A 14,963-nucleotide genomic window follows, 5' to 3' on the forward strand; every position below is an offset into this window, starting at 1 on the left:
CCACGTCATTAAGAGTTCTATAAAAACCCCCACTCTTAGTGACTTAGCTCTCTATCATACGGGGATACCACAACATAGTCATTTTCCTAATGGTAGGTGGAATTTAGACAGTTTCCAGGTTTCTTTTATCATTACAAATAATGATGTGATGCCCACTCCTATATAAGTCCACATCTGATTACTTACTTGGGATAGACTCTTAAGGAGAATAATTGGACATAAAAATTTCAAAGGCTCTGCTAAGCTGCCTTTCAGAAAGACCACCACCAGCTCACATCTCCCCTTCTTCCCCCAGAAATGTATAAAAGTACTGCACCCATAGCAACATTAAGCATTCTCTCTTTTAATAAATATTTGCCAGGTTTCCACATATTTTCCAGCCATCTAAAACACCCCTGTGGAAGTCCCGTAAGACTCAGCTGATTTCGCAAAAGAAACTTTGCAGGCTAGAAAGGAGTGGTAAGAAATATTCAGTCACAAAAAACAGGGACCTACAGCCAAGATTCCTCTACCCAACAGAGATATTATTTAGAATCAGAGGGCAGAAAGCTTTCCAGACAAGAAAAAAACTAAAGTAGTTCATCATTACTGAACCATTATTATATGAAATGTTAAAGGAACTTATTTAAGAAGATCACAACTATGAACAATAAAGTGGCAACAAATACATATCAACAAATGAATCTAAAAAACAAACTAAGCAAACAAAAACAGAGATGGAATCATGGATGCAGACACAATTTTGATGGTTGCCAGATGGTGGGGGCAGAGAATGGGTGAGAGGTGAAGGGACTAAGAAGTACCAATAGGTAGTTACAGAATAGCCGTGGGGATGTAAAGTGCGGTATAGGAAATGGAGTAGCCAAAGAACCTACATGCATGACCCATGGGTGGGGGGATCGCCTGAGGGAGGGTGCTGGGTGGGGGGCAAAGGGGTAAAAACAGGGACAACTGTAACTGCATAATAATAAAATATAATTAAAAATAATTATTGCTAATAAATAAATAAAAACGAATAAAACACTCTTGTGACTTGTCTTGACGTCCTTTGTCCATTTTTCTATGAAAAGTTAATTTTTATTAGTTAGGCGTACACTTTTCTTACACAAGTATGTTAACCCTCTCCCTGGCATCTTGTATACTATTCCTCCCATACTTTATCTCCGTTCAAACTTGCTTTTTTTTTAAAGAGGTTTTTTTTTTTTTTTAAACTTTTATTTATCTTTAGAGGGGAAGGGAAGAAGAGAAGGAGAGAAATATCAGTGTATGGTTGCCTTTCTTGTGTCCCTTGCCGGGTTCTGGCCTGCAACCCAGGCATGTGCCCTGACTGGGAATCGAACCTCGATCCTTTGGTTCGCAGGCTTGCGCTCAATCCACTGAGCTACTCCAGACAGTGCTTCAAATTTGTTTTATTTTAACCTTGGCAACATAAGAAACATCCAAACCTGTAGAAACAATTTTTAAGTTTATTTGAGCCCAAACTGATGACATATGTGAGGGAGCAAGATCTCAAATGCTCCTGAGCATAACAGTTGGCAGTTTCCTTGTATGAATTTGGAATTAAGGAGGGAAGGTAAGGAAGATTACATGCAGGTGGGAGAAAGCGAGGTGTGGATTGGACTACAGAACAGTTAAGATTATGTGCTCTCCTGAGGGTGGTCAAGACTTTCAGGGGCAGTCAAAGGTGAGTTAACCTAGATGCACAAGAACAAGAGGCCAGGGCTTGCTTAAAAGCCTTTTGCTAAAGAAGTTAAAGGCCTGGGACATGACTACCAACCATTACCTGCCCAGTTAGAAATGTATAACTTGTGCGCTGGCTTGTGTGGCTCAGTGGATTGAGTGCCGGCCTGTGAACCAAAGGGCTGGGTTGCAGGTTCAATTCCCAGTCAGGGCACCTGCCTGGGCTGTGGGCCAGGTCCCCAGTAGGGGGCACACAAGAGACAACCACACACTGATGTTTCTCTCTCTGTCTTTCTCCTTCCCTTCCCCTCTCTCTAAAAATAAATTAAATTAAAAAAAGAAATTTATAACTTATAACAACACTATTTTGGCCAATGACCTTACCAAATTTATTTTCAGTTAGTTATTTGGATTGGCACTGGACAAACTAAGCTTACTTCTTTAGGATTGTTAAACAACAAAACTTCTCCCTGTAAATTTAAAGATCTAGTTGACATTATTCATTGATTCACAAATCAAGAGGAAGCATCCCATCTGGTAAACAGAGGTGCTTCGAGAAGTTGTGCAAAATGGAAGGTTTTAAAGGCAGGAGAGTGGGGCAAGGAATCGCTGGTAAGAGAACAGTGTTGTTTCAGGCAAGGTCATCAACTTTTTGAGGGACAGGAACCTGACAGGGGTTTTATCCTGCAGATTACCTCATGAGCGCTAACCAGGAATTCAGACTGACTGACTGTTCTGAGGTCCCATTTCTCAGGAAGCCCTTGGGCACTGTTGGTGGGAATGCATATTGGAGCGACCACTGTGAAAAACTATATATGTAGGTTCCTTAAAAACTTAAAAAGAGAGCTGCCTTATGACTCAGTGACTCCACGTCTGGGTATTTATCTGAAGAAACCCAAAACACTAATTTGAAAGAACATATGCACCCCTATGTTCATTGCAGCTTTATATACAATAACCAAGATACAGAAGCAACCCAAGTCCCCACCAACACATAAGTGATAAAAAGGCTGTGGTACACACACATACACGCACAGACAGGAATATTACTTGGCCATAAAAAAGAACAAAATCTTACCATTTACAGCAGCATGGATGGATCTAGAGGGTATTATGCTCAGTGAAACAAGTCAGTCTGAGAAAGACAAATATTTTATCTATACATGGAGTCTAAAGAACAAAACCAAAGAAAACTGAAACAGACTCATAGACAACAGGCTGGTGGTGGCTGTCAGAGGGGCGAGGGATTGGAGAAATAGGTGAAAAAGGTGAAGGGAATATTGTAAAACCGTAAGTAAGAAGGGTGGTTATAGAACAGTCAGTCATGGGGATGTGAGCACAGCACAAGGAACAGTCAGTAACAGTGTGAGGACTACACGTGGTGGTGGGCCCCTGAAACACCAAGAGGGACACTGTAAAGTACGTGACTGTCCAACTACTATGACGTATATCCAAAACAAACACAAAATTAATGTTCGATCTCAACTGTAATTGAAAAATGAAATTAACAAAAAATAAAGTTTATATTTCTGGGAGAGGTGGAATTTGGAATTAAATCTTGGTTTGCTATCGTGGAGGCAAATGACTCCATTTGGGGCACCTGTTATTTCTTTTCTTTGGGCTGAAGAGTATCAAGCAAACAGCTGTCTTTGAGGCACGATATTCTCAAGCGTTATGTAAAATCGGATTCAGAAGCCGAGCAGAACTCCTCTCAGTACTGAGAAGAAATGAACCCCTACTGGTGGTATCCTATACTGGCCTCGGACTGTTAACAGAAAGAAGTCTGCCACAGGACTGCAAAGCCTCTGATACTGGTTCTACAAAAAGTGACCCCAGGGGGTGATCTGACCACAAATTCTTAACTGGGCAGGTCATAGTGAGGAGTCATGCCCCAGGCATGTACCTTTTTTAGTAAAAGTTTTATCTTTTGATCTTTGCCTTAAACAAGCCCTATTGATTTTTCTAGTGCATCTAGGTTAACGCACCTTTGAATTAAGCATATAATCTTGCGTCCAATCCCTGCCCTGCTTTCTCCCTCATTCATGTAACCTTCCTTACACTCCTTCCTTAATTTTGAACATATAAAAGAAGCTGCAAAACTTATTCACTGGAGCATTTGAGATGTTGCTTCCTAGCAACTGTTCAGTTTACATGAATTTTTGTAAGCCTTACTTCATAATCCATATTTTAAAAACCTCTTAGAAACTATACATTTATTCGAAGGGGACTAAATATTAAGCAACAGGAAAAAAATTATATTGTAAAGAAAATAGTACGTTGTGATGTACGTAACAAAGCCAAAGCCCAGCCCTAACTTCCTCTGCCTTCCCCATCTTTTTTTTTTTTAAATAAAGGACGCTTTCTTTCAGTTAGTGATAGGATCCCAGGCTAGGATATGCAGCACTTGCTGACTTTTTTTGACTGTTAATTCTAGCAGGTGGTTCTGCTGATAAGCTGTTTAAAAAGTTCGAGTGTTTCTGTTTATAATTTTAAGGGCATGCAGACAACCCAATTCTAATTCTCAAAAAGGCACTAGAAAGATTGGCCAGCAAGAGAGCACTTGTGTTAACAGCAAACAGGTATCCCTCCCCAACTACCAGCCTCAAACCAGGAGGACTAGGCTATTAATGCAATTTTCTTAGCTCAGGGAGGGACAGACCTGGATTGCTGTCCCTCAGGGCTGACGAAGCCATTCATTACTGAAAAGTCCTGTTATTCTGGGTAACTTCCCTTTAGGATATCCAGTAACCAGTTGAGATTCTTCCTTCTGTTGCTCCACTGTTTTTGCTCCATAGAGAACCCTTGCATTATGTTCACGGGACCTCAAAAGGGCAGTGCTGTTAAAGCTCAACTGCAGCCCTGGCGGGTGCGGCTCAGTGGACTGAGCACCAGCATACGGACCAGGTCCCCAGTTGGGGGTGGACAAGAAGCAATTGATCGATGTTTCACATGTGGATGTTTCCCTCCCTCTTTCTCCCTCTCTCCCCCCTCTCTGAAAACAAATAAATAAAATCTAAAAAAAAAACAACAAACCAACCCCCTTCCCCAAATCTCAACTGCACACATAGGTCAAATCTAAATTAAAAACTAAGGCAACACTGCTTCTGTCATTTTTGATAGAAAATTAGTATAATTTAGTAAGGTAAGACAAAGCTATGAAGTTTTGTCATTATACTAATGTAACAAGGCAAGGACAATGAGGAATAAGTCAATCCTGGAAGCTATACCCATATGTAACAGGTCAGTCAGAGAGTTTTTAAAAAATTACCCAGGAAGACTCTGGCATGAAATACTGCTGCTTTTGCCATCTTTACTTCTAGGGAGAAATGAGCAAAGTGGGACAGTGTGTTAGGTTTCTATTGCTGCTGCAACAAATTATCACAAATTTAACAGCTTAAAAATGCAAATTTATTTCTCATAATTCTGTGGAAGTCAATATAGGTTTTCCTGGGCTAAAATCAATGTGTCATTAGGACTGCGTTCCTCTGTGGAGGTTCTACAGGAGACTCCACTTCCTTGTTGGTTCTAGCTTCTAGGAGGTGCCCCTGTTCCTTGGTTCATGGCTAACTTCCTCTATCTTCAAAGCCAACAACGCAGCATCTGTGTGGCTCCCCTCCCCCATCGAAGGCAGTCAATCATCTTGTCTTCATTAAAAAAAATTTTATTTTGTATCCTCACCCAAGGACATGGCCATTGATTCTAGAGAGAGGGAAAGGGACAGAGAGAGAGGTAGAGAAACACTGACCTGCTGTTCCTTGCATGTGCCCAAAACGGGACCGAACCTGCAACCTAAGTATGTGCCCTGACTGGGAATTGAACCTGGTTCACAGAATGAGGCTCCAACCAACCAAGCCACACTGGCCAGGGCTCTGACTCATCCATCTCTAAAGAATCCTGTGATTACACTGGACCTAGGCAATCCAAGATAATTTCCCTACTTTAAAGGCAGCTGATTAGCAACCTTAATCCCTCTTTGCTTTGTAAACTAACACATTCACAGGTTCCAGGTTTAGGAGATGGAACCATCTCCTAAGGGAAAGGGAACAATCATTTTGCTTATTACAGGCAGTAACTCCTCTCCCACACCATGTTGCAAAAACAGCACACACGTACTGCACTAAAAGCCTCCGAGTCGGGACACCGACTGTCCACTGGACCTGGGCATAGCTGCATCTTACTCTACAAACTGGGTATCTGAGTAACCCAAATGATTTAGTAGTATCACCCCCCTCACACCTTAAGGAGTTAAAGTAGGGGTTCTTATCCTGGAGTCCATGAGCCACAAAACTCTGGATGGGTCTATAAACTTAGATGGGAATAAAACTATAACTTCATTTACACTAACCTCTAACTGAAATCCAGCATTTTCTTCCATTATAACAAATAGGCAATAAGCCATAGTAGTAATAGCAGTACCTGAGGCTTTAATAGAAATGAGACATTTTATATGACATTACAGTTGTTATAAACCTCAAAATACCACTTATACTCACTTCTATTTAAACACTATGGTAGTTATTAGACTGATCCCTAGATCTTATTACTTAAAGCATCAAAAAAGCACACGACTAATATAAAATTATTTTAATATTTTCATAACTGAATTTTAGTGTAGTTGGCTTCCTTCATAGTCTTATGTATTATACATTCAGAGACATTATTTTGAGACTAGGTCCACAGGCTTCCCAGGACTGCTAATGGGTCCATGACAAAAAAAGACAGGGACTCTCTGAGGCTGAGGAACTAAGGAAAATAGTAAAGGGGGAGCTGGAAGGGTGAGGAAAATGACCCCGAAGCTGACCCTGAGCTGGGGGGAAAACCATGAGCAAGCCCATCAGAGCCCTCAAAGTGAAAGGGCATACACGCCGTGATCTACCAAAATTCAGCTACTGACATTCTACCGAATTCTCTGATATAATTTTCCCACTGAACTCCTGGGGGCTCAAAGTACTGCAACTTAGCAGGGCCCAGAAAACTGCAGAAGATCAGAACACTAATGGGTGCATTGACCGTTAAATGGTAAAAGCAAACCCAGTTCAATCTGCCCTGCATGCAGAATGAAGCCCCAGCTGTTCATCTGACTAAGCAAAGAACAGGACAAAAAGTTGAGCAACAGGCTTTTCCGGGAGATGAGCTACTTCATGGCTACTTGCTCTACTAAGTATCCACTACTCGTGATGTACTTATACCAACAGTTAAGAGTGCTGAGCAGCTCTGAGGACCAAGAAAGAGAAACGATATAGAGTATTTTTTGCCTCTCTCCCCTTCCAAAGAAATCCCAAATGGTCTCCAGAGATACCGTAACACCCCTGAGTAAGCAAAGGAACATCGACTCCCACAGAAACCAGAAGTCTGACTGTCTTTCCCAAGCTCCAACTTGAATTTTAAATAATTTTTAAGTTGGGTTCTTATTAGTGTTTTTAAAGTCTTTTCTTGGACTGCTTCCTCCAAAAGGGTTTTGTAACTGTTTATTAGCTTTTCCTCCATTATTTTGAAAGCCAGGTTAACTGCCAGTACAATTCTGTGATCAAATCCTTGCAGGTGTGGCTCCGTTGGTTGGCACATCATCCTGTAAACCAAAAGGTCGTGGGTTCAATTCCAGGCCAGGGCACATGCCCTGGTTCGGTCCCTGGTCAGGGGCGGTAAGGGTGTCCTCTGGCGAGGGTAAAAGACAAAAAGAAATGGACGAATCTATGTACTTTGGGAAAACCTAAACTTATCAGGAGGAAAACTTGTCTAAAATTTGAGCTAAGCATTAAAATAAATCTTTGGATATAATACCAGTTTCTGACTTTTTCAAGAACATTTGTATCAGACCTGTGTGAAAAATGTAGAATTTAAAAAATATTTTTATTTTTATTTATCTTTAGAGGGCAAGGGGAGGAGACAGGGAGAGAAATATCAATGTATGGTTGCCTCTTGTGGGTCCCCTGCTGAGAACTGGCCTGCAACCCAGGCATGTGCCCCGACCAAGAATTGAACCGCAATCCTTTGGTTCGTAGGCCCGCACTCAATCCACTGAGCTACAGCAGCCAGGGCAAGATGTAGAATTTTAACTTATGAGCTTTTGACCAGATCTGACCACCTCTAATGACACTGGCTCGAAAAACAAGTGTCTGAGACAATATGCCTACAGAAAATATCATACTGTAGAGGCGCACATACCCATGACCATTTACTATCATAAGTTGCAAATGACTACACCATTAACGAAATAACTTAAGCAATAACCCTTTATTTAAAAATACTATTATACAGATTAACTTTCAGCTGGTTAAGAACACAGAAAGGATAGTATCAAGAAACCTACTGAGTGTTGTAGTATACCTTTGGGAACAGCCATCATTTTGCAGAACTTAATTCTCTAATTAAGATATTAACCAGCTAAACTATTAATCTCTTTAGGGTTTTTTATAAAGTTACCAAATTCTGTCCAGATATTAAGAAGTTATCCTATATGCACTCAAACAGGAAATAAATTAATCTTAAAAAAGAGCTGAGATGGGATTACAAAATGGTGCAACTGCTATGGGAAACAGCATGGAGGTTCCTCAAAAAATTAAGAGGCGTACCATGTGATCTAGCAATCCCCCTTCCGGGCACAGATGTAAAGGAACTGGAAAGCAGGGTTTCTGAGCAGCTGTCTGCACATTCATATCCACAGCAGCACTGTTCACAATGGCCAAGAGGTAGAAGCAACCCAAACGGTCACTGAACATGAGTGGATAAACAGAACATGGTACATACTCATAACCGATGGAGTGCTAACCAGTCTGAGAGGGAAGAAAATTCTGATGCATGCCAGACACGGATGAACCTTGAGGACATTAGGCTAAATGAAATCAACCAGTTACGAAAAAATAAATACTGCATAACTCCACTTATATGATGTTATCGAATGCAGTCAAATTCATAGAAACTGAAGGTAAAATGGCGGTTACCAGGTGCTGGAGGGAGAGGGAAAAGGGGAGTTATTATCTAATGGGTATGATTTCAGAAATGCAAGATGAAAAAGTTCTGGAGATGCGTTTCAAAAAACGTGAACACACTTAACACTACTAAACTATAAAACCAAAAATGATGATGGTAAATTGTGTGTTTCTCACCACAATTTAAAAAATAAGCTGATTTGCTGCCCTTCGGGATACCTGTTGTATTGATCACAGAAGCAGGGCTGGACTCTAAAAATACCATGTCCCTTCCTGTCTAAATGTTAAACAGCTGTGGAAATGTGTAAATAATTCTTTTATTTATTTTTTTCACTCACTCAAGCACATTGTTCATTGCTTTTAGAGAGAGAGAATGGGGATGGGGGTGGGGGAGACAGAGAAAGACAGAGACATTAATTGGTTGCCTCTTGTACACACCCCCACGAGAGGTCCAACCTGCAACCTGGGTCTGTGCCCTGAACAGGGATCGAACCTGCAACCTTTTGGTTTACCGGGTGCTACTCCAACCCAGCCACACTGGCCAGGGTGTTAATAATTCTTGATTAACCAAAGACTAACTATTCAATACATGACTTTTTACACCCCCAGCAATTACTTCTTTATCTTATTTCTTTTTTATGGCTATTTCTCTAATTACTGGGGTTTCAATTCAAGAATAAGGGTAGTGGGAAAATGTTTAAATTAGTCTAATATATCATCAAAAGTTATCAAAATCTGAAATAAGGACATCATTTATGTTTTCTCCCCCACTCTCAGCATGAGAATGGCCTTCACAGTTCTCCCTTTACTTACGTATTTAGGTTTTTATTTTTTGACTTGGAGAGTATGTTTATTAAAGTTGGGGACAGTGAAACAAGAAAGGGCTTAGGATACAGGCAACAGGAGACAGCCTAGGCGGGGCTGCTTTGGTTCTCTAGAGACATTATAGGAAAGGAGTGAGCCAAGGCGGGGCTGCTATTGGCTTACTAAAAAGAGGAAAGGGGACCCTGGAGACAGGTTCAGGGGGTTGGTGTTAGATGAGCCTCCACTGCCCATTGCTCCCCTGGCTGCAAGTCTCAGGGGGAATCTTATAGTCCAGGAGATGCCTGCCGGACAGAGAGGGAAGAGAGGGGTGGGCCTGCTCCCAGGAGGGAGAGGGTTCTGCCCGTATTCAGAAGGCAAATCTGACTGTGGTCCTGGCATACTTCTAAAAAGAGATGGCTAGATAAGAAATCCTGGGCTGACAAATAAAGAACTTACTTCACTTCTATCATTTAGGCTTAGAAATATGCCAATAAGACCAGTGGTGTAAAACGAGGTGTAAAAGTATGTAAGTGGCTTTTACAGTTTTTTAACATAATAATTTGAAGAACTGGGAGAGTCAAAGGAATGGTTCCAATTTAATCCACAGTTTTATTAAAGAAAAATTAATCCTCCCAGAACTAGGAAGACTTTAACTAAAGAGATACATATTCATATCAGAGGTTCAGATAATATATTTAGATTTTAGACCTTTTTATTTATAGACCCACAAGGTAAGAGGGGGAAAGTCTTAGGTATTCTTGAGAATCAGACCTTCCACAAGCTGGTTTTCAGTCTTAAAGCAATGACTTCAGACTTATTTTAGTAATTCTTTTAACTCCAGTTTTTCCTTGCAAATTCTAAGACACATTATTATTACAGGCTGCCCTTTCGATTATAAATCAAACCATACTTTTATTACTGAAATAACAAAGCCTCTTGGGCTGTGAAAAAGAGCAGATGGGATGATTAACAGCAGCAGCTGTTACTCAGTATTCAGAAAATCATACACGTATCATAAATGAGTTTTAAATTTTCTATGCCTCAGCTTCCCAATTCTTTAATGCTCCTCTCTTTGCCTCCAATATGCAACAAAACAATATGAAGATAAGTTAAATCAGGAAGATGTCTACGTTGATGATTTCTAGCTAATCAAATCAATTTCACTGGTTTGATTCGACAAAACATATTAACCATTCTGGAGTTACGTAATTTAACTTTGTAATCCATGATTAGATTTTGTGGATTTTTGAATAAGAAATTTCAGGTTACAAAATGCTCAACTGTCTGAAGTGTTTTATAGGTATATATTCTAATTCAGTCCTCATAAGAATCGCTAGAGGTAAATACTATTATTATTCACATTTGGTAGGTGTGAGAAAACTGTACAAAGTAAGTGCCTTGCCCAAGGTGAAGCCAGGAAGTAACAGAGCCTGGATTTAATCTCACTTCAAAGCCCATGCTCCTAACAATGTCATTCTTTAAGATACAGAAGAAATGCAATCCCCTATCTTCTCACATTGGCTCACAACTAAAGCAGGTATTAAAATATAATTTGTATTTAATGACTATTTAACAAGAAATTCACAGATGGAGGTCTTGGCTTCCTGAAGATTAACAGCAGGGCAGGCAGCTCAAAAAATGACTTACAAGTGGCATTTTAGTTTCCTCAGCAACTCAGTTTTCCTGAATCAAAATATAAAAAATAATTATGCTTTATGTGGTACAACAAGGTCATTCTAAACCTTTCCTTCTCCCTCTAGCTGGAAATTAGGCAAAGTATTTTTTACAGTCTTATAAGAGCGAAGTACTGATGCATCTGTAAAATAATATGGTTAGATCAATCAAATCATAATAGCCTCTTGAACTTTTTAAGGTAACTACAAAAAGCTCATCCTCCCAAGGTCCTTTTTTGGAAAACAAATCATTTGTCAGCCTCGGCCAGGTAGCTCAGTTAGTTAAAGTGTGGTCCCACATGCCCTGGTCAGGGCACATACAAGAAACAACCAATGACTGCGTAAGATAAGTGGAACAATAAATCAATGTTTCTCTCCCTCCCTTCCTCTCTCTCTCTAAAAATCAATACATAAAAATAAGAATTTAAAAAGTAAAAACCATCATTTGTTTCTGAGATCAATCACTCTTAGTGCCAGGGTTTCTATTTTGAGATATCAATCTGACATCTAACAACCCAGCAATTACCAACAGGAGGTGTTCTCCATGGTGTATGGGAGAATTACTAAAGGAACAGACTAAAGATTTGTTTTAAGTGGGCTACAGAAAGACTAAGCAGCAAGTTATTTCTCAGGATAACAAGGACTCCACTAAGCAGTTTGAGCTGTTATATTAGTTTCAGTAAATGCTTTTTGAGCTGGGATTATGAACTCAATTCCTGAATACAGTATATGGAAAATTCTAATAACTGTCATAGAAGGTATTTCCAAGAAACAATCTTTTTTTGAAATACAGGAGGAACAAACTTTCCTCCACCCTCAAGAATCTTTTGGCTGGTCAAATAATCAAATATACACGACACATATTAAGAGAAAATAGCAAAATAGGTCAAAAGAGGTAATCTGTTATTGGCGAGGCCTCTAATTCAAGTTTTTCTAGGTAGTGGCAGAAGTTTCCCTTGGGCCAGAGGCTAAAGTTACCTTTAGCTCAAAATAATCAGCATACCACAGAGGCACATCTTGGGGTGACTTGTTCTGAACCCCTACACTGACAAATGAGACAAGCCCCCGACTGTTTCAGGCACATATGTATAAAGAATTTTAAGCTGTTTTTTTATTTAGTCTCTCATACACTGAGTAGCTACTACGGAGAGAAGCATTACCCAAGACAGAAAGATACATAAATTCACAGATCTAATGCTTAAGAAGTTTTCATCCTGGAAAGAACTGTATGAGTCAGTATTCTTGCAAAACAGCCCAAAACATCCCCACTGGTTCTACAACTGAGAACTGATTTCCACATTCCATATACAAAGATTAGTTTCTCCAAACCGAACTTTTATTAGAAACCTGGATATTATTATGGGCAACACCGTTTTCTCCTCACATTTACAGATTAGCTCCCACGAAGATACTTAGGCACTTTAACACATCCCTTGAATAGGAACAGAGCCTGTGGTCTGTGCAGTGATTTATCTAGCAGGCCGTTTTTTTTCCAACAGACTCTGGCAGGATTTTCCCAGAGATCAGGAATCAACCTAAGGCTTATAAAATAAACCAACATCAAGAAAGGCCCTTTGGTAATTACAGGTTAAGTGTTGAGCTAACAAATAAATTGGTGGTCGGGTCACTATCCTGGGCCACTCCGTATAACATTATTCGTCCTCAGGGCAGTAAGAGGAGTGAAAGACTGTACCCCACGCGCTAATCTTGACCTATGAAATTAGCCCTGCAAGAAACAACCAGCAAAAACAGCCCCGTGAGTCCGTGGGGTCACTACAAGGCGAGGCCAAACGCCGGCCGGCCTCGGCGACTCCTTGCAGTCAGGGACTCGGCGGAGAAGCCACCACAGCCCTCACTCCTCGCGGTCCGCCCCGGGGGCCGGGAAGCCAGGCCCTACATCTCGGCGTTCATCCAGGAACCCCAAACCGCGATTACTGTCACCGACGCAGGGTCTCCTTGGGCCCACTCTGCCCAGCCTCCCGGACCCTCCCAGAGACTTTCTTCCCTTTTGGGGCACCCGCCCGCCCCCTGACCGCCCCAATAGCAGAGAACTCACTGCCGCCGCGGTGCCGGTGAAAATATCCTCCCCCTCAGTGTCGCTGTCCCCAGCCTCGGGTTCTGAACCCCCGGCCGCCCCCTCGGACTCCGGCTCCAGACCAGGGAAAGGCGGAGGGAGTCTTTCTGAAGCGCTACAGCCACCACCACCCGACGCCATCTTCCTGCACCCGCGGCGGAAGCCGCAACAACAACTTTATAGAGAGAAAACGCCGCGAGCAAATCGTTCCAGGGACGAGGAGTAGGATGATCAGGACTAACCCCGCGGCTCGCGCCGGGGCGGGACTTGGCCCTGGGGGTGGGGCGGGGCTGGCTCCAGGCTCCTGCCTAGCAAATCTGAGCCCTGGATCCTAATTCCAAGATCTTAATCAAGAGGTCAAAGGGGCAGAAAAGGAGGAGCTAGAGGCTGCTCAGGCTGCCAGGGCACTTTGTGCTCAGCATAGTGCTTAACAGGCCCCTTAAGATATCATTTGAGCAAAAAGGAGTCTGGAGACCTCTGCACACCACCTACCCATGCCAAGCACAGTGCCCTTATAGAGCTTCAGTAAATATGTTTGACTGAGGTCTCTGAACAGATTGCAGTAAAGTCTCGCCGTTGCTTCTTTGAACATTAGTTAATTCACTCAAGAAATACATGTTGAGCATCTACTACTGTGTGCCTGGCACCCTGCTCTGCATCTGAGATAAATAAAGAAGAAATAAAGAAGTTCCTGGCCCTCTAGGCGCTTGAGGGAGACAGGCGCATGTAATATGACATGTAAATTGACATGTAAATACAGTGCTATAATCTGCTGTGCCAGCCGAGTAAAAGAGATGATCGATTCTATTTGTTAAAGTCAGGAGGCCTCACACAGGAAGTGAAACCTCAGTGCCCTAAATTTGGTTGCAAGGATCACCTCAATCGCTGTGGAGTAAGTAAAGTGGAACAGAAGGCGGGGAAATTAAACTCTGAAGAAAATTTTCTTGGGACCTAAACTATTCACAGGCTGTCTGGTGAGCCTAAAGTCTAAATCAGATAGATAAAATAAATGGGATAGCTTATCAGGAGATAATTCTGAGAGATAATCCTGACTTTTCAGTAGAGGTTAGAAAAAACTTGGCATCGCCTTTGACAAAGGTTGTTTGTTTCTAACTGCAAATTCCTCAACAACAGGGTTGGCTCCCTCACAGATGTTAGCTCCTCAAGGCAGGGGCTCTGCCTTGGTACCTATAGATCAAGTCCGGCAAATTAGATACCCAGTAAATGTTTGCGATTTGATTGGAGGGATGAATGGATAAAATTAACATCATCAATCGTGTTACTGGGATTCACCACAGCCACGAAACACTAGGGGACTTATGGCATTCACTTTAGGATAGTGATCTTGAATGTCACTATTGGATGCAGTGGACACAGCAAGGAAAGCTCTCCTTTTTATTCAAAGCGATTGGCAGAAATATTCGGCCTGTAGTGGGGAATTGTGCTGGCCTAAACCCCTACGAGACTAGAAAACCAAAAAGCCCTCCCTTCCCCCCATCCACGCCTAATCATTCTTTGCTGGGCTCCCAAGACATCCCATTTTAATAACGAAAACTCACTTCCGGCCTAACTAAGGAAGTAAAAACTTTGGGTGGAAACTTCTCCTTCGGAGAAATAACAGGAATCTTCGTGCACAAGCTCCTCGAGGATGAGAAATCAAGGTCTATTTTCCCCTACCTCATCAGGATTCATCTTTAGTTTATAGAGGGCGCTGAGTGAGGCAATCGGTGGTGAGTAATAGACCGTTACACCCTACCCACCTCCCTTGCCCGGGGGAGACTACATGTCCCAGAATACAGCTGT

At 41.7% G+C, this 14,963-nt stretch overlaps 1 protein-coding gene across 2 annotated transcripts in view; it reads right to left on the reverse strand.

Annotated features, from left to right (window-relative positions):
• Positions 1-14,867, reverse strand: part of SNX1 (sorting nexin 1) — a 36,369-nt gene extending 21,502 nt beyond the window's left edge. The window contains exon 1 of one of the 2 annotated variants that reach the window (XM_037155768.2): positions 14,838-14,867. In XM_037155768.2, the coding sequence (XP_037011663.2) occupies positions 14,838-14,852 (15 nt within the window). In that variant the 5' untranslated portion in view covers positions 14,853-14,867. Of the gene's footprint in view, positions 1-13,142; positions 13,384-14,837 lie in introns of those variants that run through there. The other variant, XM_037155767.2, reaches the window with a different exon arrangement.
• Positions 14,868-14,963: the final 96 nt, after the last annotated feature.

This window comes from Artibeus jamaicensis, unplaced genomic scaffold (genome assembly GCF_021234435.1).
Source record: "Artibeus jamaicensis isolate MK-2021 breed Jamaican fruit bat unplaced genomic scaffold, CSHL_Jam_final contig_548, whole genome shotgun sequence".
NCBI classification, from domain to species: Eukaryota; Metazoa; Chordata; class Mammalia; order Chiroptera; family Phyllostomidae; genus Artibeus; species Artibeus jamaicensis.